The 23,081-nt window shown below is 47.5% G+C and overlaps 1 protein-coding gene across 1 annotated transcript; it reads right to left on the bottom strand.

The window, feature by feature from the left end:
- Nucleotides 1-393: 393 nt before the first annotated feature.
- PNPLA1 (patatin like phospholipase domain containing 1) lies at nt 394-15,582 on the bottom strand. The gene is made up of 7 exons (XM_034991214.1): nt 15,248-15,582; nt 14,045-14,110; nt 12,621-12,830; nt 10,867-10,927; nt 3,278-3,862; nt 1,967-2,045; nt 394-537 (listed from the first exon to the last, which is right to left on the bottom strand). The coding sequence occupies exons 1-7, from the start codon at nt 15,398-15,400 to the stop codon at nt 414-416; spliced, it is 1,278 nt and encodes a 425-aa protein (XP_034847105.1). The 5' UTR covers nt 15,401-15,582; the 3' UTR covers nt 394-413.
- Between the last annotated feature and the right edge of the window lie 7,499 nt (nt 15,583-23,081).

Below are 23,081 nucleotides of genomic sequence, written 5' to 3'. Positions count from 1 at the left end.
AGGGTCACATGGTTACACACCTGTCTAGTTTGGTTTTTAAATAAAGTTCTATTCAGAAGCTGAGAAGTCCTAGTTAACCTCTGCATATAACCCTAATATCTGCTAAATTATTGAGTGCTAATTACACGTCATGCATTCTGCAAAGCAATTTACATGTTGACCTCATTAAACCCTCACAATATTATCCCTATTTTATAGATCAGGAAATAGATGCTTAGAAAGATCACATGTCCTAAGCATGATCACTGAGTAAGATTATGGCAGAGCAGGGAATTTATGTTGGGTGGGTCCGACTCCAAAGTCCAGTTCCTAACACCTGCTCTTGCTGACTCTTCCTCTACCCCTTGTGATCTTCCTGCAGACTCTTTCCAAAGCTTTTCTTCCCCATGGAACTTGAGAAACATTAGTCATGCTCACTGCATTTTGCCGCCTGTTTTTTTGGATGGTGGGTGTCTTGGGAAGCCTTTTCTGGTGCTACTTGTCTTTTGTTTGTTCTTCTTGAACATCTTGCTCATCCAGTTGGAGTCTTCAGTAGGGCTCCCCATGGGCAACAGACGAAGTAAATAGTTTGTTAATGACCTTTCCTGTGTCCTCCACTATCAGGGCCCTGCTCCAGCTCAGAGGGTAGACAGATACACCAATGCTACGGCTTTTAACCCTAGCTGAACACCAGAGTTCCACAGCAAACATTTGTTTTATAATCAATGACCATTTATCTAAGTAACATCATGCCAATGAGTCAACTGAAATTCAACTGAACTTTTATAAGTTATATGTCAATGCAATAAAGTTTAAACCCTGTGAACAAAATGCATAGTATATGCCCAAGCACAAAATTTTTAAATTTACGCAAACTCTTTCAAAAAGTTTTATAATTAAAATTATACTTAATGTGAGAAGCAGGTATGTTTTAATATATTTGATATGATATGGAGGTGGAACATCAAAAGGACCTGCTCTCCCAATAGCTGCTGCTGTGGCCATGGAGAACCCCAGCCACTGCCAGAACTGCCCCAAGGGAGGAGAGATGAGGTTGGGGAGGGGAGAGATACTCTTTGACCCACCTTCTGATCTCCTGCTGGTGCCTTCCGTTGGCTAACCCAATTGGCAAGAAGCCAGCAAGGGAGCCCGGGTAATATGGTCCCCAAGGAACTTAAAAAAATACCAATCCTGGGGCACCTGGGTGGCGCAGTCGATTGAGCCTCCGACTCTTAGTTTCAGCTCAGGTTGTGATCTCAGGGTAATGAGATTGGGCCCTGCGTGGGGCTCTGCACTCATTGCAGAGTCTGCTTAGGACACGTTTTCTCTCTCCTTCTGCCCCTCCACCCCTCCACCCTTCCCCACCCCCGTACTCATGTGCTCTCTCTAAAAAATAAATAAAAATAAAGCTTAAAAAAAACAACAACAATCTTCAGGCCCTCTCAGAATGACTGTGAAGGTAAGTAATGGAGAACTTGTCACACAACCCAGACATCTGATGTGCATTATAAAAAAGATTTTCTGGGGACAATCTATAACATAGGAATATTAGCTCGCTTATTGTGCTGATAGAAAATAATTTGGATTAAAGGAGGCCTTTGACAGGGTCTCACAATTCACACCATGCAGGAAATAGGCTACCTCAAGCTAGGATGTAACATGCCTGCTAACTCCCTTGAACTGAGACACCACCGGAGAGTGAGACACAAGGGGGTGCACGTTCTCCCACTGCACTCAGAGAAGGTGCATTCCCTAGCATGCACAGGAAGGAGCTGACGAGAATGACATTGTGAGCACAAATAGCTCATTTCCCATTCAGTGCCCCACTGAAGAATAGAGAAGTGTAAAGGGGTGGACTGTAATCACACAAACCGGAAAAGGATCCCAGGGTTCCTAGGACAGCTAAAAAGAAGGAAAATTTCCCTTAGCTTGGCCCCCCTTCTCTGGCCAAAGGAAAGAATGTGTCCCTAATTAAGGAGAAACTTACATTGTGTGAGGCTTGCTGGTGGTTTCCTTCACATTGACCAAGGACATGGCACCTTTCAGATTTGAAGAGGCAAGGGGAGCTACAGTCAAAAGTAAAAATAGAGGAGACAAGAGTGAGGTGGCAAAATCGTGCCCATTTCAACTCACCTGTCACCTTCAAGAAGCCTTCCTTAAACCCCCAGAGAGAAGTGATCTTAACCTCTATGAATACTTCCAACACTCTGTTTTTCTTAGTAATGTAGTACTTAATAATTTGTGCTGTATTTTTTAGGTTGGTATCTCTGTCATCCCCTCTGCTGGAGGGGAGAGTTCCTGAGAGTGAGGAGCTGAGAATTGTTTAGCTTTGAAGCCTCTAGAGCAGATCTGTAGAAGATACCAGTTGTGAAGAACCAGCTTTTAAAAATCTTTTTTTGGAAACCATAATGTACTAGTACTTTTGTGAAATACAATACAATGAATTAGTAGGAAAATGACCAAGCTCTTGGATGTCATGGCTATAAACATTTCTAAATGCTTACTTTCAACCTCTGTGCTCATTTCATTGTAAATTAGTAACAAATAGTTTGGGGACCAGCATTGGTTCACAGAGCATTCTTTAAGTAGCTCTGCCCTGGCACAGTGGTTATCACAAATAATAAAAACCTTCTGGTATAGTGGTTCTCAATCACGGTTCTCAAAAGAACCCCCTGGAGGGCTTATAAAAAGATAGAAGGACAGCTGGGTGGCTCAATCGGTTAAGCGTCTGCCTTTGCCTCAGGTCATGATCCCAGGGTCCTGGGATCGAGCCCCACATGAGGCTCCCTGCTATGCTGGTAGCCTGCTTCTCCCTCTGCCTGCCACTCCCCCTGCTTGTGCTCTCTCTAATAGATAAATAAAATCTTAAAAAAAAAAAGATAGCTGGGTCCTACCCCCCTGAGTTAGGAGGTCTATGGTAGGGTCTGAGAATTTTCATTTCTAACAAGTTCCCAGGTGATGTGTTTGCTGTTGGCCAGAGACCAACCTTTGAAAATCACCGGACTAAAGACATGAACACATGTCAAGAACACTGTCCCCTTTTGGTGGCCTATCCTCAAAATAGGTAGAACCGCTAAAGCTAAGTGCTAACTTTACCAATGCACCCCTCTAAAGCAATGGTTATATGAGACTAATGAATTGTTGAACACTACATCAAAAACTAATTATGTACTATATGCTGGTTAACTGAACATAATACAAAAATAATAAAGCAATGGTTATCAGCTCCCATGCTGTGGCACACTTACTGAGGGGCTCCAGACATAAGGAAGCTGGGAGAAGCCAGAAGGGTCCATACCTTGGGGCTGTTCTGGGCCCAATTCCTCCACAGGTGGCTGTGCAGATGACGCTGAAGGAGAACACTGGGGCAGTGTTTGAGATGCCCCTACAGATGAAGGCCCCAGGGATGGCCTGGGTGACAGAGATGCCTGGGAGGGTGGGGATCTTGGCGGTGATCCAGTCGTTTGTACCCGCTGCTGTGCTGATACACGTGACAGCACAGCTGTGGAGCTGAGTGGTAAGGGCACAGCTGGGAGTGAGAGAGGGGGCAAGTCAGATGGAGAATGTGATGGTAATGAGGCCAGTGGAGATGCAGGTGACTGCTCAAATGAAGAGACAGGTGGTGAAACAGGTGACTCAGCAGGCCACTCGTGTGTGGATTCAGGTGTCTGCACAGGTGAGGACACAAGTGGACCGTGGCGGCACTTTCCTTCCCCTTCAGGAGCCCACTGTGTGTGAGGTTGTATGGATTCTTCCTGCTCCGTTTGGAGGCTTGTTTGGCTGCGTTCAGGGCACTCATTGCCAAGGGCAAGTTCTATATTGCAGTACACTTCTACACGGGGGAACATCACTCTCTTGGAGGGAGAATTGAGGTAAGCAGCATCTAGGAAAACAACAGCATGGGGTCACAGGTGGCATTACTAACCCCTGGCATCAGAGTGGCATCTGCAAAAAGTGATTTCTCAAATTATTTTCATAAGCAGGATTAGTGCTTTTCACTCGTCTTTCTTTACTTACTCAAATTTATATTGAGTATTTGATTGTGTATTGATTCATTATTCAACAGATATTTATTGAGCATCTATATGTGCCAGGCATTATACCAGGCACTGAGGAGTGAAGGGGACAAAAACAGGTGTGATGGTCCTTGGCCTCTTGGAGCTTACAGTCTGGCTTGGGGTCAGGCATTGACTACCCAAATAATCTCGTTTTAACCAAGACACGTTGTAGGGGAGAAAGGAACATGATGTTAGGAGAGAAGGAAGCAGGGAGGACTACTTTGGGAGGGTTTCCCGGAGGAAGCAACGTTTGAGCTGAGATCTGAAGGGCGAGTGAGGGTCCAGGGGGTGGTCGGGGTGGGATGGGGCGGAGCATTTCAGACAGAGGGAACAGCACACACCAATGTCACAGGTTTGAGGGAGCATGAGGAGGACCTGAAAGGTCAGTGTGGTTGGAGCAAGGATGGGGGCACTGTGGTGAACGATGGAGCTGAGGAGGACACAGGGGCCCGACCATGCTTGTAGACACCACTGAGGGCCCTTGGTTTTCACAGAGGCCATGAAACACCTATTGGCAGTGGGGATGCTGCTCTGTCTCTGGCTTTGACAAGATCACTGTGGCTGCTGTGTGGAGACTCACTGAGAAGGGCATAGGGGACTCAGGGAAACCTGTAAGGCTGCTGTGGAGAGCTTAGGGCTTGCACCTGGAAGGAGAGAGAAAGAAATAGAAGACTCTGTTTAGGAGGTAAAATAAATGAGAATTGGCAATGGATTGACTGGGGGAAGAGAGGAGGTAGCTGGCTTGCACAACCAGGTGGAGGTTGGTGCTGACAGGGTGACCATGGAGGGGATGGGTTAGGGGAGCAGTGAGGAGGGCACAGTTTATAGTTTGTTTGGGGATATATGGATTTTAAGGGGTCTTAGAGATGTCCAAGGAGAGATGACAAGTGAGCAGTTGGATAGATGGGTTTGGATCTCAGAGAAGAGATGAAGGTTAGAGGTGTCCATTTGTGAGCCCATCTATGGATGGTCACTGAAGCTGTGATGGTGGCCATGGAGGAGATTGCCTAGGGAGGAAAAGCAGAATGAGAAGAGGAGGGTGCCAGGACTGAGCGAGGAGAGGGGAAGAGGGGAACCCAGGCCAAGTTGCTAAAATAGGCAAGACTGGGGTAGACCTACAAAATGCTGGTAAGGATCCATTTGAGAGGTGGGGGTTGGATATGTAAAAGAGAGATGAAATAATGGATAATTCAAAAGTGCTGAGATGGGAAGGGGTCTGAGCACAGGTACGGGGTGGGCTTTAGGCAAGAAGAGGGTTGCTTCCTTTAATGTTCTAAGAAGGAGGGAACAGAGCAGGCTGAGTTTGTATATTCGGTAGCGCAAAGTTGAGAGAACTTCTCTCTGTTGGTTTTGCTTTTCTCTGTGAAGTTGTTTGGAGGCAAGGTCCTCGCCTAAGGATCAGGGAGAGGGGAAGTCTCGAGGTGGTGATTGCAGAGGAGGAGAGAATAGGTTGCCAAGACAAGTACAGATGACTGCATTTTGTGTAGAAATTCACAAGCTAATTCTAAAATTCATATGGAATTAGAAAGGACCTAGAATAGCCTAAACAACTTCGAAAGAAAAAAAAAAAAAACAAAGATGGAAAACTAAGACGACCTGGTATCAAGATTTATGATAAAGCTTCAGGGATCAAGACAGTATGATATTGACCTAAAGACAGACAAATAGATCAATGGCACAAAACAGAAAGTCTAGAAATACACCCATAACATATAGAGACAACTGACTTTACTTAATAGAGAAAGCATAGTTTTTTCAACAAACAATGCTGGAAGAAGTGGACATCCATATGCAAAAAAAAAAAAAAAAGAACCTTGTTTTATATCTTGAACCATATTCAAAAATTAACTCAAAATGGAATATAGACACAAATGAAAAACCAAAAAGCTATAAAACTTCTAGAAGGAAACATAGGAGAAAACCTTTTTGTGATCTTGAGTAAAGCAAAGGTTTCTTAGGTAAGACACCAAAAGCATGATCCATAAAGAAAGCAAATTAATAATATGGGCCCCATCAAAATTTAAAACTCCTTTTTAGAAAACTGTTAAGGAATTGAAAAGAGAAATCACAGACTGAGAGCAATTATTTGCAAATTATATTTCAGATAAAGGGCATTTATCTAGAATACATAAAATCTCTTAAATAAGAAAACAAACAATTCAATTTTTAAGATGGGTAAAAGAGCCCACCAAAAAAAGCTTCCAATGGCCAAAGGAAATCTGAATATATGGTCTTCAGTTAATAATAACCAATATTAGTACATTGGTTGTAAACACTACACTATACTATATACCGAATTTTATATGTACCATACTATAACTTCTAACAAATGTAAGACATAATAATAGGGAATGTGGAATACATGGAGGCTCTCCATACTATTTTCATATTTTTTTCTGTAAATCTAAAACGATTCTTTTTTTTTTTGAAGATTTTATTTATTTATTTGATAGAGAGAGTGAGAGAGCACAAGCTGGGGGAATGGCAGGCAGAGGGAGAGGGAGAAGCAGGCTCCCCGCCGAGCAGGGAGCCCAATGCAGGGCTTGATCCCAGGACTCTGGGATCATGACCTGAGCCGAAGGCAGACACTTAACCATCTGAGCCACCCAGGCGCCCCTAAAACGATTCTTAAAAATAAAGCTTATTAAATGGCTAGGTGGGAAATGACCAAAAGAGTTGAACCCTTCAACAAAGAAATATATAGATGACTAATAAGCAAGTGAAAAGATGCTCAACATCATTAGTCATTAAGAAAATACAAATTAAAATCACAGTAAGATACCACCACACAACTATTCACATGGCTAAAATTAAAAAGACTGACCATTTCAGGTGTTGGTGATAATAGGGAGAAACTGGAACTCTCATGCATTGCTGGTGGGAATGTAAAATGGTACAACCACTTCAAAAAACAATAAAAGTTAAACATACCTTCTTCGTATATGTCCTTAGTATACATCCCAAAGAATTGAAAATAGGATATTTGCATACCTGGGTTCATTGCATCATTATTCACAATGGTCAAGAGGAAGAAGCAATTCAAATTGTTCATTAATAAAGAAAATGTGGTACGTACACAGGGGTACGTCACATGCTATGAAATGGATAAACCTGGAGGACATTACAACAACGAAATACACCAGTCACAAAAAGACAAGTACTGTATGATTCCACTGATACGAGGTATCTGAAGTAGTCCATCTCCTAGAAATAGAAAATAGAGTGGTGGCAGCCAGGGCCCAGGAGAGGGAGAAATGAGGAACTGCTGATCCATGGGTAGAGAGTTTCAGTTTTGCAAGAAGAAAAAGTTCTGGAGATTGGTTGTACAATGTAAATGTACTTAACAATACTGAACTCTACACTTAAAAATGGTTAAGATGGTGGGGTACCTGGCTAGCTCAGTTGGAAGAGCAGGCAATTCTTGATCTCAGGTTTGTGACTTCAAGCCCCATGTTGGGTGTAGAGATTACTTAAAAATAAAAAATCTTTAAAAAATGGTTAAGATGGTAAATTTTATGTTATGTGTTTTACCCTGATTATACATATATATAATTGTATATTACATAAATATAGATTAAATGTACATCCACCATACCATCTAGACATTCCACTCCTAGGTATTTACCCAAGAGAAATGAAAGCATATGTTCATACAGCAGCTTTATTCATAATAGCCCAAACTGGATACAACCTAAATGTCCATTAATGGGTGAATGGAGAAATGAACTGTGGGGTTTTCATAAATGGAATGGAATGCAAAAAGGAATGAACTATTTATACATGCAATAACATGATGAATCTCAGCATAATTATACTGAGTGAAAGAATGCAGACAAAACAGAGCCCATACTGGAAGTCCATACTGGAAATTTCTATAACGACAGAAAGTAGATTAGGGGCACTGGGGGAAGTTGGGAAGGGTCACAAAGGAGCATGAGGAAAACTTTGGGCATGCGGATGATGGTTCACTCTCTTGAATGTGGTGTTGGTTTCACAGGGGTGTGTGTGTGTGGGGGGGGAACTTAAATTATGAGAGGGAGGAAGGGTGCAAGAGAAGGAGGAATGCCAAGAGGGAAAGAAGGAAGGAAGGAAGGAAGGAAGGAAGGAAGGAAGGAAGGAAGGAAGGAAGGAAGGAAGGAAGGGAGGGAGGGAGGGAGGGAGGGAAGGAGGGTGGGAAGGAGGGAGGAAGGGAGGAAAGGAGGAAGGAAGGAAGGCAGGCAGGCAGGCCTGGCCAGGCACGCCTGGATGCCAGATGGATAATTTTAGACATGGCATCCTCTGAGCTCCAACCTCACTCAACGCCCACATCCACATGTCTGTGTGGGGAATGTGGATTTTCAAGCATGCCAACAAGCAGTGCCCTTCCCTTTGGCAGAAGGCTGCTGCCAGGGGAGGCCAACGGTGGAGAGGGAAGCTCACCTGGAATCATTAGGCAGATGTGAGCCCTGAGGAGGGCAGAGAAGGGGGACGTCAGGATGTGAGTTGAGGAATTGAGGGTGACACTTTGCGGGTGTGGCCTTCTGCCAGAGCTGACCCCCATCTAGAAAGCAGTAGGGTGGGAGGCTGGAGCGGACTCCCATTTTTCTGTTCCCAGATGGCAGGTGGGAATTAAGAGTGTGGCTCTGGGCACCAGCCGCAATTTCTCAGGATGCGTCATACCTCCCGCTCGCATCTGGTGCCGAGAGGAAAATCCAGCCCTATCAAACCCGAGGGGATTTAGGGGTGGGACTGAAGAAACCTGCACTGAGAGAGCGATGCAAACACTGGCAAATCGGAAGAGGAATCAAAACTAGCTGGTAGCCAGCAGGAGACATTTTCTTCCTGATGAGTTGTGTCAGTTCCTCCTTGGAGTGATTCCAGGGCCCCTGGAAAAGCCCACCATCCTCCATGCACTGCCCTGATTCTTTAGTGAATGCCCGAAATGCTCCTATTAGAGCCTCATCCTTGGGTTTAAGACCGCCATGTATACCACGGAGTCCACATCAGCTAAGGGTGGAAGGGTGGGGGAGCGCGAGCCTGCACTGGGTTCCTCCCAGAGGCTGGCCCAGGGGCTACTGAGAATTGGGGGAGACCAGAGATGCTAAAGCAAGGCACTTTGTAATTCTCCCCGGGGCTTGCCCTGAGAGGAAGAGAAAGAAGTTCTAGGGGAGAGACAGGTACGGTGGTAACCAGGCAGCCAGGCTGGAACCTGAGGTGTAAAGGGGTTTCCTGAGGCATAGAATTGGTCCCAAATCAGGGGATCCCCCAGCCCCATGTCCCCAGTACACATCATCACTGAGGAAAGAGTGAAGGGGCTTCCCGGCTGGGGGTGGAAAGGACCCCAGGTCCTCGCCAGCCCCTCCCCTTCCTGAGGCTCCGTAGGTGAGACCCCATGTCAACCCCCCACTGACACCCCTCGGGTGTTCCTCCTTTTGGACACTTGGATCTTAGTTTTCACAGCTGTCACCCATGTCAGTGTGCAGGAGGAGGGGGGGATGCTGTCCGAGTAGAGTCAGGGTTAGGAGGAGTCTGTCCTGCAGAAAGGTGAGAGGAGGGGCCTGTCTTCCAGGTCAGAGGGTCAGTGGGCTGCACTGACTGTGTCTAGGAATAAAATTCTGAGGTGGGTTCCATGATCAGCCCCATTATACAGATGAGAAAACCGAAGTCCCAGGAGATGAATTACCTGCTCAAGATCACACAGTTAGTAGGTGTCAGGAACCAGGATTTAACCCTTTTTACAGATTAGGAACCAAGACAGAGAGGGCAAGTGATTTCCCTGAGTTCACACAGCCAGGGAGGATGAGAATCCTGGCCCAGGCCTACTTGCCTCCAGTACCCACATTCCTTCCATCCTTCTCTCCTGCCCACCCCGTCCCTTGTTCGGAGAATGGCCCCAGGAGAAAGGAAAGAGTCAAGACAAAGGGAGCTTGGGAATGCAGGAAGTAACTTTGAAGGAAAAGAAGTCAACACATCCTAGGGAAAAACCCACATTCAATCTCATAAATCTCACTGCTAAAATATATTTTTTTGAACTACGTACACAAAAAGTTCACCACAGCATTGCTTAGAACAGTGAGCATTTGGAAACTCAAAGGAATGATCAAAGTTTTCTGTACAACTGTGATGGACTATCACACGACTGCCAAAAAAGACGGTCACAAAGACCACATGACAACATGGGAAACAAAAAACCCACTTCATACAGCATTAGGTAAACACCCTCCAGCCCAGGAACCCTTTTTTCTGGAACTACGTTCTATGGAAACAATTCTGAGTATGGAAAAGCTTTTTTCCTTCCCCTTTATCGAGGATGTTTGCCATGGTCTTCAATGAGGTAGCGTGTGTAATTCCCGCCAGGGGAATCTCCCACGCAGGGTGTAGGGACCACACTTGCTAAACCAACACAAGGCACAGGCTCTTCCCTCTCATTTGTTGATCAGTGTCACTCAGAGTCTTACGCGAGTATAAACTAGTCATGTCTGGTTCTCCGTTAACAACGCGGTTGTTAATAAATAAAGTGAAATGACACGAAAACGGAATTCTGCGGGAAGGGACGAGCTACGTGTTTCCTAAGCGCAGTCCTTAAATCCAGACAGGTATCTGTACAAAAACCGACCCACTGTCCCAGCAGTGACCCTGGAAATCACTTTTCCAAGAAGATCCTAATTTTGGGCCACAGTGGGCTGTCCGGGACAACGCAAGCTGCCGGGTCCCCGCGCCACTCCGGCCCTCCTGGGGAAGGGCGGCCCGGTTCCCAAATCCGAAGGGAAGGCTCCTCGACTCAGCCTCCACTTCCGGCGTTAGCCCCGCCCCCAGCCCACCCCTTCCTGGGGCCCCACCGCGTACTTACTGAGCCGCCTCAGGTAGGAAACAGCGTCTTCGTATCCTCGGTAGTAGTAGTTGTGCAGGATCTGCAAGGAGGGGACAGCAGGACAATGGCTAAGGCTGCAGCAGTGGAGAGAGCCGAGGTCCCCTCACCCAGAGCAGCTCCTTTCATTGCCCTTGGGCTTTATTTGATGGACTTTTAAAAATGTACCATCCAGCGTCCCGTCCCTCACCGTCTGCTAAGAAGTGGGGAGCTGTTACTGATCGTGTCTCCAAAGGGACGGTGCCATATGTGTTAAATCATTTACAGCTGGTCATCAGCTTCCCCTGGGCCAGAGAGGGTGAGATGTTTATAGTAGAATCAGAGAATGTGCATTTGGGCCGTAAGAAGAGCCGAGTTTGGAGACTGGCTTCAAATCCCAGTGTTGCCACCTGTTGGCTGTGTGGCTGTAACCTCTCACGGCCTCAGTTTCCTCACCTCTAAAATGGGAATAACGATAGTATCTACTGCAGAGGATGCTGGAGGGTTACATGAGATATTGCTCACAAAGCCTTTCCATAAAGGGCCAGATAGTAAATATTTGGGGTTTTGAACCACAGATAGTCTGTCTCTTCTTGTTCTTGTTCTTCTCCCCCTTCTCCTCCTTCTTCATCATCTTCTTCTTCCCCCCTCCTCCTTCTTTTCCTCTTTTCCTTCTTCCTCTTCTCCTTCTCTTTCTTCTACTTCTACAAACCTCTAAAAATGGAAAGCCCATTCTGAGCTCACAGGCTATATAAAAACAAGCCACCTTGAGAATGAAAGTCAAGCACTGACTGTGAGCAGAAAGTCAAGTTTGAGAGGCTCTGATGACTACAATATATTTGTTCTACCTTTCTTGAACTGCCTATTGATGGATTGCTTTTATGAGGGTAAATAGACATAATCTTTACTGATAAATTAGTGTAGGCAGATACCGGAATTCCTAACGCAACAGTTGGAGGACAAAGAGTCAATCAGATTAATAAAATATCTTGTGTATCCATTGCCTGACTAAGCATAATAGTGTTTTGATTATGAGTTTTGTAAACAATAATTAGACTGTAAGTCACAAAACTGGCTTAGAGGAGTTATTCAAACAACAATTACTAAGAACCTTCTATAAGCAATGCCCTCTGTAGACACAGTGAGTGTAGTCAAAGAAATGAGTAAAACTTGGTGCTTGCTCCCAAGATCACACTTCTTGCCAAAGAAAGACATGCATTTTGTTAAGACATGTAGACTTAATTTTTTGGGGCAGGTTTGGAAAGGTTATGATCTCAGGGTGCTGGGATTGAGCTCCGAGTCAGGCTCCCTGTTCAGTGGGGGTCTGCTTCTCCCTCTCCCTTTGCCCCTCCCCCTCACTCATGCTCTCTCTCTCTCTCTAATAAATAAATAAAATATTTTTTTTAAAAAGTAAAATAAATAAAATTGAAAACAAAACCCAAAACACAAGCCACTGGCTGGATTTGGCCCATGGGCCATACTTGCTGAAGCCTACATCGCATGTCAGAGTGGAAAATTTCAGGTAACATCTTATCAGCAGTTCTGACATCATCTCATTTTACAGGGGAGAAAATTGAGGCTGGGAGCACTTAGGGGCCTCGTTCAAGGTCACATAGCTAGTTAGCAGCAGCAAGGCCAGGATACAGGTTTAGGAGGAAGTTTAAGGAGACACAGACGGAACTGCATGGACCCCAGTGGCTCCCCCAGGCTCTGTCAGCTTCCCCTGGTCCCCCTCCCTTCCGGGCCCCTCCTCTCACGAGCAGGTCCGGCGGGAACAGGGCATGGGTCATCCTGGCGATGTTCTCCAGGGAGAACTGGAAGGAGCAGTTGAACATGCGGAAGTCGTGGAAGATGGCGGGGCAGTCCCGGGGGCAGATGTCCTGTTGCCCGCTGAAGGTGGAGATGGTAATGGCGTCAGTCCAGAAGGAGCAGGGCTGCATGCCTGTGAAGCCCCCGTCAATGTAGCGCTATGGGGGACAGGCAGAGTCGTAAATGCTCATGGGGTCAGAGGTCTTCTTCCCCACTCAGGGAGTCCAGCGAGGAAATGGGTCCCTTGGGACAAGCCTTGAGGCCAAGGTCCAGGTGGGTGAGTGGTGTGTCCACCATGGCCCCTGAACTCCCAGCCCAGTGCTCTGTCCCTACACTGTCTCCCCTCAGCCATCTCAATGGTGCTGAGCCTTTGGGGAGAGGGCCATTCATACTCTGGATAAAGCACAAGCAAATGCTGTCCTGTCACAGCTCCCCCTCCCAGGCTACCCCTCCTCAGCCACTCAACTACCAAGGGCAGGGTGGGGGAATGGAGCCTGTGCCCATGGCCTTTTGAGAAGGTGAACACATGGTGGGTCTGAGCAGGTTGGGAAATATCCCCTCTTGCAGACTGCTGTGGGTCCAAACTGCCTCCCTCTGTTGAGGTCGGGTATCCTCAACACTCTCCAGAACACCCCGACCATGGCCTGGCCACCAGCCACCACATAGCCCTTCCCTCTTGTGGCTTCTGTTGCCTCAGTTGTGAACAAAGGATCACAGATACTGAGGTTCTAACTCTCTGGGATGCCTGAGAAGTACACAGCTGACATGCACAGTATGTGCTCCATTTCCTAGCTGAATCCTGATTTCTGGATCTCATTTTCTTTCTATATAAAATGAGGAAGGGGCATGGGTAAATCCTCCTACTCAGAGCTTGGTCTGAGGACCAGCAGCACTGGCCTCAGGCGCAGCTGAAGCTGGTTGGAGGTGCAGAGCCTCTGGCCCCGCCCCAGGCCTAGGGGATCAGAATTTGCATTATTTTACAAGATCCCCTCCCCCACTGGTCATTCAAGTACACTAGCCTAGATGACTTTAAAGGTCGCCATCATTCACGGTTCCAGGTACCAATGTCACAGGGTCCGTATTCTACACTCTCTGTCAAGTATGGGAAAATCCAGCAAGCCTATGGGGTCTTGACTAGCCAGGCTCAGTAATGGGCTGGTGGGCACAGAGTGAAGCCCAATGTATGGAGGGAAAGTTCATCTGAAAGCCCCAGAAATCCATCTATACGGGGACTTCTAAGTAGAAAACACAAGAATCTTTCCAATTCTTGGTCTTCCCACTGAATTCTGAGCCCACCCCTCTACTCTCCCAGATGCGGACCACAGGGCACTCCCGGGTCCTGGCTCACCCTCTCCCATGCCAAAGCACTCACCACACCACGGTAAGTTGGGGGGATGAGGCCACAGTACACGGGGACAAAGCAGCTGCAGTAGAGGGCCTGTGGGGAGAGAACCGGTGGAGATGTGTGAGGCTCTGGCGGCTGGGTGGGGAGAGCTCACCGGCAGGCCTCTGGGCCACCACCAGCCGGGTCCTTCTTAAATCCAACGCAGAGGCACTATCCTGGGGAGCGGAGCCCCAAGTTCAAGTTCTGGCCTGGCCCCAACGAGCTTGGTTCCTTGTTATCCTACTTGGTAGTCTGGGCCCGATATCCCAACTTTAAAGAGACAAGGCAGCCTCAGTGACCTCCAGGGCTCCTTCTGGCACCATATCTCCATGAATCCAGTGGAATTTAACAACCATTAATGTGTATTTGGCCAGGGCCGGGCTCTGGAATCAAAGGAGAGTGAGATACGTACCCTTGGGAATGCTCAACAAGGGAGAGTAAGCAAGTAGGTGATAGTACACAGGGTGACAAGGGCTGGGATGGAGGTGAGCATGGGCATCGTGGCCTCTAAGGAGGAGTACCCAAACCAGGAGGGTGCGGGGCAGGCAGATGATGAAGGGAAGTTGCCAGGCAGAGTGACTAGAGTCTTGTCAAACAGGTGAAATGAGCTGGGAAGGAGGGAGGGGCATTCCAGGCAGAAGGCACAGCAGGTGCAAAGATCCAAAGGTCTGCTTTGTGTGTGGTTTGCTCTGGTTTGCAGAAGTAAGAGCGGGAGCTGATAAGAGGTGGTTGGGAGAGAAAAGTCTTGAAGAGCTGAGTGCTAATAAATCCAGGGGGACATGAGGTAGGTTTTGGAGGTGTCCATGCCCACTGCCCATCCATTCCCCACCCCCGGGATCATGGCCATGCCAGCATGGGGCTGTGAGGCTACGTGGCAAGGGCCTTGTATTTGGGAGAGGAGAGAGGAGTGGAAGTATGGGACGAGGGTCATGCCACTTAACCCTTTTGTCCTGAAAGAAAACTGGGCATATCCACAGCACTTGCCAACAATAATAATTCACAACTAAGATTTATATTAATGAGCACAGAATGGTGCACAGAGCCCCCATTCCTGCATGATAACCCATTTGGTGATAATTCAGTCCTTTTATCAAGAGCCATTGGATGGGAGGGGACAGAATGGGGGGCTGTTTCCACAAACTGGGACCCGCCCCCTCTTCTGGCTCCTGCACCCTGGGCCCCGCCCCTTGCCTCGATGAGCTCTTCCTTGGATGTGTACTCTGAAACCACGACAGTCTCTCCATCTGTGAAGCGAGTGAGGGACACGTGGAGCTTCCCTGTGGCCGCCTTGTAGGAGTCTTCCGGCAGGACCCTGTACAGAAACTGCCGCATCATCTGCACCATCTTGCAGGACGGTGACAAGGGCCCCAGGAAGGATTTCTTCACCTCCGCGACACCTACATTGAGGACTCTGAGGTACTCATCTGTGGAGGAAGCAGAGAGGAGAGGGCAGGTCAGCAGCTGGCCACCTCATCCTGCATCCAAAAGATGGGAAACCCCTAGAATTCTGAAGCAGGGTTGGTCTCAGGAATCGACCTGTTATTCTGCACGCGAGGAAAGCAAGGCACAGAATTAAGTCACTGGCTCCAGAGACCCACAGCTCGTCGATGGCAGAACTAGACCTCAGGGAGGGGTGATCCTGAAGCCATTGCATCCATCTTCCCTTTAGAGCCCCTGGCACAGGCCAGAGAGAGAGAAGGCTGTGAGGTACGGAGGACAAGCCATGCCAGGCCAAGCTGCACGTGTCTCCAGGACTGGGAGAGGAATCTTCTCCCTCTTTCTGAGAGAAGCACAGCCAGGTCATATGAGGGCCTACATGTGCCAGATGGGGCTTGGAGGGCAGATGTATTGTTAAAGGGATTGCAGAGGAAGGTGTAACCTGTCCCCACCCCAGTCCCCAGAATTCCCCTGGGGAAGTTAGGGCCGTAAGCTCGATGAGAACTGCTATCATGCCAGATTCTCACAGCAACACTATGAGGTAGGCATTTCTAGCCTCATTTCACCTATCAGGGGCCTGAGGCTTGGGGAGATAATATAACTTGCCCAAGGTCAACCGCCTGGCAAGTGAACAAAGTGGGATTTTAACCTAGAGCGTGTGACCCCAGAACCCATACTCCTTTCATGACACTAAGCCACAGGCTTCTAGAGCCGGACCTGTACCTGCTCCTAGACAATTGCTGCTTATTTCTACCCTGTGCAAGCCCTCCGGCGAAATTAGAAGCAGCAATAGCTCTGAAAAGGATTGCTAACTTTTAAAAAATGAATATTTAACTGTAAAACATCCTACACAGAACTTTCTTACAATTAGTGTCATGTAGCAATGGTTATTTGGGAAGTTAAGTGGTTATGAGCTCTCTGCCAGTGGAGGTAATTAAGCAGAGGTGGGACAAGTACCTCAGTCAGAGAACTTCTCAAAGGGATTCCTGCCTGAGTGCAGAGATTCCTTCCAACGTGGAGATTCCAGGATTCTTACGGGTGCCTGACAATATGCCTGGGAAGTCATCACAGGGGACATTATTTTCCCATTTACAAATAGGGCAGCTGAGGCACAGAGAGGTTAAATGATTTGCCCAAAGTCACACACAGCAATTTGGAGACAAACCAAAGCCAGGGCCGCGCTCCTCCTTCCGTGTTTTACAGTTCACGATAAGTCCTCGTTAATCCTGGAGGCGGTACGATAAAGGGCTTCAGCATCATTTTACAGATGTAGAAACCAAGGCAGAGAAAAGCTAAGTGCCTCGCCCGAGGTCAGACAGCCCGGCCATGTTTGTTCTGACTCTAAACCCCACCTTCTTTCCCTGCGTGTTGGACTGATCCCAGAGGCTGAGCGAGCCTGGGTTGCCATAGTAACGGCCTTTTTTTCCCCCTCTCCCTCACCAACATTCAGAATCACAACTGCATATGTGTAGTAGGGACTGACCTGAGCCACAGAGCATCTTGGCTTTCACCCTGTTACAGGGGAGGGTGCTCCTGGGAGGTGGGAAGGCCCTGCGATTTTATTTTTATTTATTTATTTATTTATAATATTTTATTTATTTATTTGAGAGAGAGAATGAGAGAGAGAGCACACGAGAAGGGGGAGGGTCAGAGGGAGAAGCAGACTCCCTGCTGAGCAGGGAGTCCAATGCGGGACTCGATCCTGGGACTTGATCCTGGGACTCGATCCTGGGATTCCAGGATCATGACCTGAGCGGAAGGCAGTCGCTTAACCAGCTGAGCCACCCAGGCGCCCCCAGGCCCTGCGATTTTAGCAAGCTTAGCTTTACCGTGTGCCAACTTGTACCAACTGCATTTCCCCTCAAGGGAGGGTGATGGCAAACTCACCGTCCTTATGTAGTTACAAAGCAACTGAGCATTTAGATACCAAGGGGCTAGGTCACTGAGTTCTGGCCCCACAAGACCAGTCAGGATGGAGAGTCAAACGGGGGGGCATGATGTTTTGGGAATTCTTTTTTTTTTTTTTTTGATATTTTATTTATTTATTTGACAGAGAAAGCAAGAGGGGAACACAAGCATGGGGAGTGGGAGAGGGAGAAGCAGGCTTCCCGCAAAGCAGGGAGCAAGATGTGGGGCTCCATCTCAGGACCCTGGGATCATGACCTGAGCCAAAGGCAGGGGCTTAACAACCGAGCCACCCAGGCACCCTGGTTTTTGGAATTCTTTTTTTTTTTTTTTTAAGATTTTATTTATTTATTTGAGAGAGCGAGAATGAGTGAGAGTACATGAGAGGGGGGAGGGTCAGAGGGAGAAGCAGGCTCCTCGCTGAGCAGGGAGCCCAATGCGGGACTCGATCCTGGGACTCCAGGATCATGACCTGAGCCGAAGGCAGTTGCTTAACTAACTGAGCCACCCAGGCGCCCGGTTTTTGGAATTCTTAATGAGCAGCTTGAGTGCCCTTGCTTGGGTTGGTGGCCTTTCCCACAATGCCTCTGAGCCAGGAGGACCTGGTTCAGCTTGCCCCTATACACCTGGACTCCCCGCAGGAGATGCTCGCTGGGACGGATGGAAGGAAATTTGTTCCCATTGCACAAGACATACATGTTCCTTCGGGGAAAAATAATTTTTAAAAATGCAGATATGGGGGTGCCTGGGTGGCTCAGTCGGTTAAGCATCTGTCTTCTACTCAGGTCATGATCCCAGGGTCCTGGGATCGAGCCCTGCGTCGGGCTTCCTGCTCAGCGGGGAGTCTGCTTCTCCCTTTTCCTCTCCCTCTGTCCGTCTCCCCCAGCTTGCATTCTCTCTCTGTCTCAAATAAAATAAATTAAATAAATAAAATATGCAGAATATGCAAAAAGAAAAAATTAAAGTGGAATCTTTGGATTGGAGGGAATCCCTTCAACCAGAGATCAACATCTCACTTACGTCTTCCTAGACTATATATTTTATATGTATTCTTACTTAGAAGAATATTTACATGAAATCATACTATATACATTATTTTGTAACTTGGCTTTGTTTTTTTTAACCTAATAGATCATATCTTTCCACATCAATAAGTACCTATTTATGACCCAATTTACAAGCGGCACGGAAAGCTATTGTAAGGTTATACCATTATTTGCTGAGCAGGTGCCCAGTAGGGGTTGTTTCTTTGCTTTTTCTAAACAATGCTGCAGGGAATAATCTCATGCTAATTTTTCCCCCTATGCCCTTAATTATTGTCCTTAGGATAAATTCCTAGAGGTGGGAATGTTAGGTCAAAGGCATGCATATTTCATCTTGTACTGCTTGTTTTAATCATGGCTTTTGTGTATCATCCATATACAGTCCACTTTCATCTCTTCAGGAATGGTGATGGGTGGGGACAGGGACAAAGCAGTGGGCAAGACAATAGAAATAGTATAGATATCTCTAGGATACTCATATCTGAAAGTGGTGCTGTCTAGAAATTAGCAATGCTCTAGCCAGGATCATGTAGTCAAGGAGGGAGGGGGCAGGAGATTGACTCTTCTCCCACTCAGGTGCCCAGTTTCACATTCTTTCCTGCTGCTGTGGCTCAAAGGCTGCCTTTATCCCTAGCTCTCCTTGCTTTTTTTCAGGTCTCTCTCTGTGTCTCTGTCTTCAGAATCTCCGACCATCCCTTTCTCTGTCTTTCTTTGTCTCTTCTTTCTTTTTCTTTCTTTCTTTTTTCTTCTTTCTTTCTTTCTTTCTTTCTTTCTTTCTTTCTTTCTTTCTTTCTTTCTTTCTTTCTTTCGTTATTTATTTGAGAGAGAGAGCACAGAGGGAGAGGGAGGGGGAGAAGCAGACTCCCTGCTAAGCAAAAAGCCCAATGCAGGGCTTGATCCCAGGACCCTGAGATCATGGAGATCATGCCCTGAGCCGGAGGCAGACACTTAAATGTGTCTCTCCCTTCTTTCTCTCTCTTTTCCCAGACAAGGGAGAAGCAACTAATCTTCTCGTTAAACAAGTCTCTGTTGGTAGAAAGTCAAGTGTTAAGCATAGCAATTGCTGGGTGCTGGGAGAAAGGATAAATTTAGCTTGCTTCTTTATGCATCTCTGTACTTTCCAGCACCTTCTCCCATTTAAAGGCCTCCTTCCAAGCTGCAGGCTGCTGGGCTCTGAAACACAGTATCCCACACTGACCACAGCAAGATGGGATTTAAAAGCAGCACCGCAGGAGACTCAAGGTTGGCTCTCCCACCCCCAACCCACACTTGCTACATTCATTTCTGCTTCCTCCCACTTCCTTTCACACCTTTTATTATCTAAGAGCGGTCTGTCTCCTAAGCCAAGAAGATTCTATGGGGGAAGATCCTTATGGTCCTCCCCTCTCTAAGGCCTATCACTGTGGTTTGTCTATGGGAGGCCCTTCAGAAACCTTTGCTATTAGCTGGGAACTCCTCAAGGGCAAGGATGGGCCATACTCACTTTTGCCTACCAAGCCTCCCACGACCCCTGGTGGGTGCCCAATATTTGTTCAGTAAAAACTGACACGGAGGAAAAGCAAGTGATGGAGATGCTCACAAGGAAGAGCTACTCGATGTCATTACCCAGTAAAAGCTTGAAGGCAAGATCATCCCAGATAGATGGATAGATAACAAGGTCAACTGTATTGGTAACTGTGGCCAGTTCATCAAGTTTTATGAGTCTATTGTGCCAAGAATTTCAATAGAAAAATAAATAAATAAGATCCAGGGACTAGGAGATTTCGAAGGGCATTTGGAAACAACTCCAGGTCTCAGCCACTCGGAGAGTCTTCTACTCTTTTCTAGGACCAGATCCATTTTGTGGAAAGAGCTCAGGCTGTGGAGCCGGGGGATGTGGTTTAAATCCCAGCTTCACCACATACTATCTGGGCCATCACTGGCAAGTCAAATAACTTCTTCCAGTCTCAATTTTGCCACCTATAAAATGGGAATAATAATACCTTAAGTGGGTTGTTATGAGGCAGATTGTTTTTTAAAAGTGCCTGCGCGCGGCGCCTGGGTGGCTCAGTCGGTTAAGCGGCTACCTTCGGCTCAGGTCATGATCCCGGGGTCCTGGGATCGAGCCCCACATCGGGTTCCCTGCTTAAGGGGGAGCCTGCTTCTCCCTCTCCCTCTGCCTGCCTCTCTGCCTACTTGTGCTCTCTATATCTCTGCTAAATATATAAAATCTTAAAAAAAAAAAAGTGCCTGCGCATAGTAAGTGCTCACTTTCGGTCAGGTTGTGCCAGTAATTCTCCTCGTGACCGTGGAGAAGTCTTCTTGATGTTTCTGGCTTTCGGCTTTCTCACCTGAACAGGGGACAATGATCCCTGCTCCATATCTTTATTAAGGTGTGCTCCGGCTCACTTTGGGATGCAAAAGAGCAAAGTAAAAGCACTGAAGAGATGAGAGCGTCCCTCGGTTTCAGAGAGCAGTGCGGTGACAGGTCAGCTGTAATGCAGTAAAGGCACGGTTAGCATCCGCACCCCCTCCCTTGTCAACTTGGGGGGCCCTACAGATTTAGTAGGGAAAGGGACAGGGCTTAGAAATATCCCCACTGAAGAGGAAGGAAGGGGATTAGATGTATGTTTATCTTATTATCTTTTTTTTTAAAGATTTTATTTATTTATTTGAGAGAGAGAATGAGAGACAGAGAGCATGAGAGGGAGGAGGGTCAAAGGGAGAAGCAGGCTCCTCGCCGAGCAGGGAGCCCGATGCGGGACTCGATCCCGGGACTCCAGGATCATGACCTGAGCAGAAGGCAGTCGCTTAACCAACTGAGCCACCCAGGCGCCCTATCTTATTATCTTTTTATTTGCTTAAATGTCTTATGTCCTCCAACCCGCCCCCCACCCCCCCGGCTTTGTGAGAGCAAGGATCGTCCCTATCTTGTTTATCCTTTTGTCCCTAGTTCCTGATATGGTGCCTGGAACATGGGAGGCACTTAATAAACATGAATGCATGCATGGATAATGAATAAATGAATGGACCTCAGGAATCGAAGGAGGTCACTGAGGTCCAGAAAGAGAAGCAGCTTATTCAAGATGATCCGAGAATAAAACAGCTTCTCTTCCCCTCCTCCACATGACCTCCTGCTAAGTGAAAAAAATCCTAGAAAGATGGACACTTGGCGGCTGACAATTTAAACTGCTGGGGAATCTCCTTCACACTGCGCCCCGATGGGGTCTGCGGTGGGGGAGGATGTGCCGTGGAGGATGGGACTACGTGGCCCCAGTCTCCCGCGGACTGGTAGCCTAGCAACAACCTCCGGCTCAGCCAATCACCGCCAGGGGCCCCCTCCTCCCGCCGCCAGCCCGGCTCCCGGGCAGCGGGCACTGTAAGCGCGGGGGGGGGGCGGGCGGGGGGGGGGGGGGGCGTGGGGGGGAATCAGGCGGCGCAGCAGCCCCAGGGGAGACGGCGGCGAGCAGAGCTGCGTTCCCAGGAAAGCCCTGCAATTCTCGGAGTCCCTGCATGGAGCACCTGGGAGTCTGCTGCTCCTACCTGGTCCCTAAGTGCAGGCTGAATTATAGGCTGCATTTCCCTGTGGGCATATCTTGACTGCCCGACTGCACTATAATAATAACAATTATTATTATCTTAACAGCAGTCTTTTACCCAAGCGGGTTTTCACGCTTACAATCTCAGTTTATCCTCACAGTGACGGCGAGCCCCCGAGGGGCAGTGACCCTGGTTTATTCTCCCTTTTATTTCCATACCCCACACTGCAGGGGCATTGACTGAAAAACAGTTTGGCTTGAAGCGGCACTGTTGCCACAGGGAGACCCATAGACACCTTCTGGGACAGCGATTTTTCAGTCAGGGAGCCTTTGTTCAAAAGAAATCTCAAGTGGAAATCCAATACATAAAACAGCTAAAAGCAGGGCTGTTGTAGGTTGAAGCCAAGTGGGGTCGCCCCACCCCAGCCTAGGAAGGCGGCTGTTGAAAGCACCGCCTTGAAACTCCTAAGACGCTAGGATCCTAGGTCAAAATACGAAACCAGACTAATTCTCTCATTTTGCAGATAAGAAATCGAGCCCAGGGTGAAGAATAAGGTCCATAAATACAGCCGGATGGCTGAGTGGTTGGATGGATGGAGAAATGAATAAGGGCGGATATACCCTAGGTCACACGGTCTATGTTAACAGAAACTGGAAGTAGAATGTATGAGAAAATCACATTTTTCTACTCTGTTCTGAATGTAATAGAGGCTTTAGCGAAAGGCAAAATAACTCGGACCTAGTAAGCACTGAAAAAAACAAAACAAAATAAAACAAAAAAACCAAAACCCCCAAACCAATACTCTTCTACGAATAACAATCTTTCACGCAGACTGTTTTCTAACCCTAAGAGTTTACTACAGAATTGGCTTTAAAAGTGCCTATCGGTTTATATCAGGTTGCCATGGAAACAGCGGTGTCTCCCACTGGTGCCTCACCTGGCTTCCTATCAAGGCACCCGGGGGGGGCTCTTTCCAGCATCCGGCCCCTGTGTGCCTCTCGCCCAGAATCCGGGCACAATCTCCCCAACTTTCCACTGAAGGATTTGTTGATCACCTTGAGATAAATCGGGCAGAGAGGGAATGTTATCTAGAAAGTTCTCTGGAACCTCAGAATGTTCTG

The sequence above is a fragment of the Mirounga leonina genome, unplaced genomic scaffold (assembly GCF_011800145.1).
Source record: "Mirounga leonina isolate KUSES-001 unplaced genomic scaffold, KU_Mleo_1.0 Mir_53, whole genome shotgun sequence".
Lineage (NCBI taxonomy): Eukaryota > Metazoa > Chordata > Mammalia > Carnivora > Phocidae > Mirounga > Mirounga leonina.
This window is presented reverse-complemented; position numbering and strand designations above follow the sequence as displayed.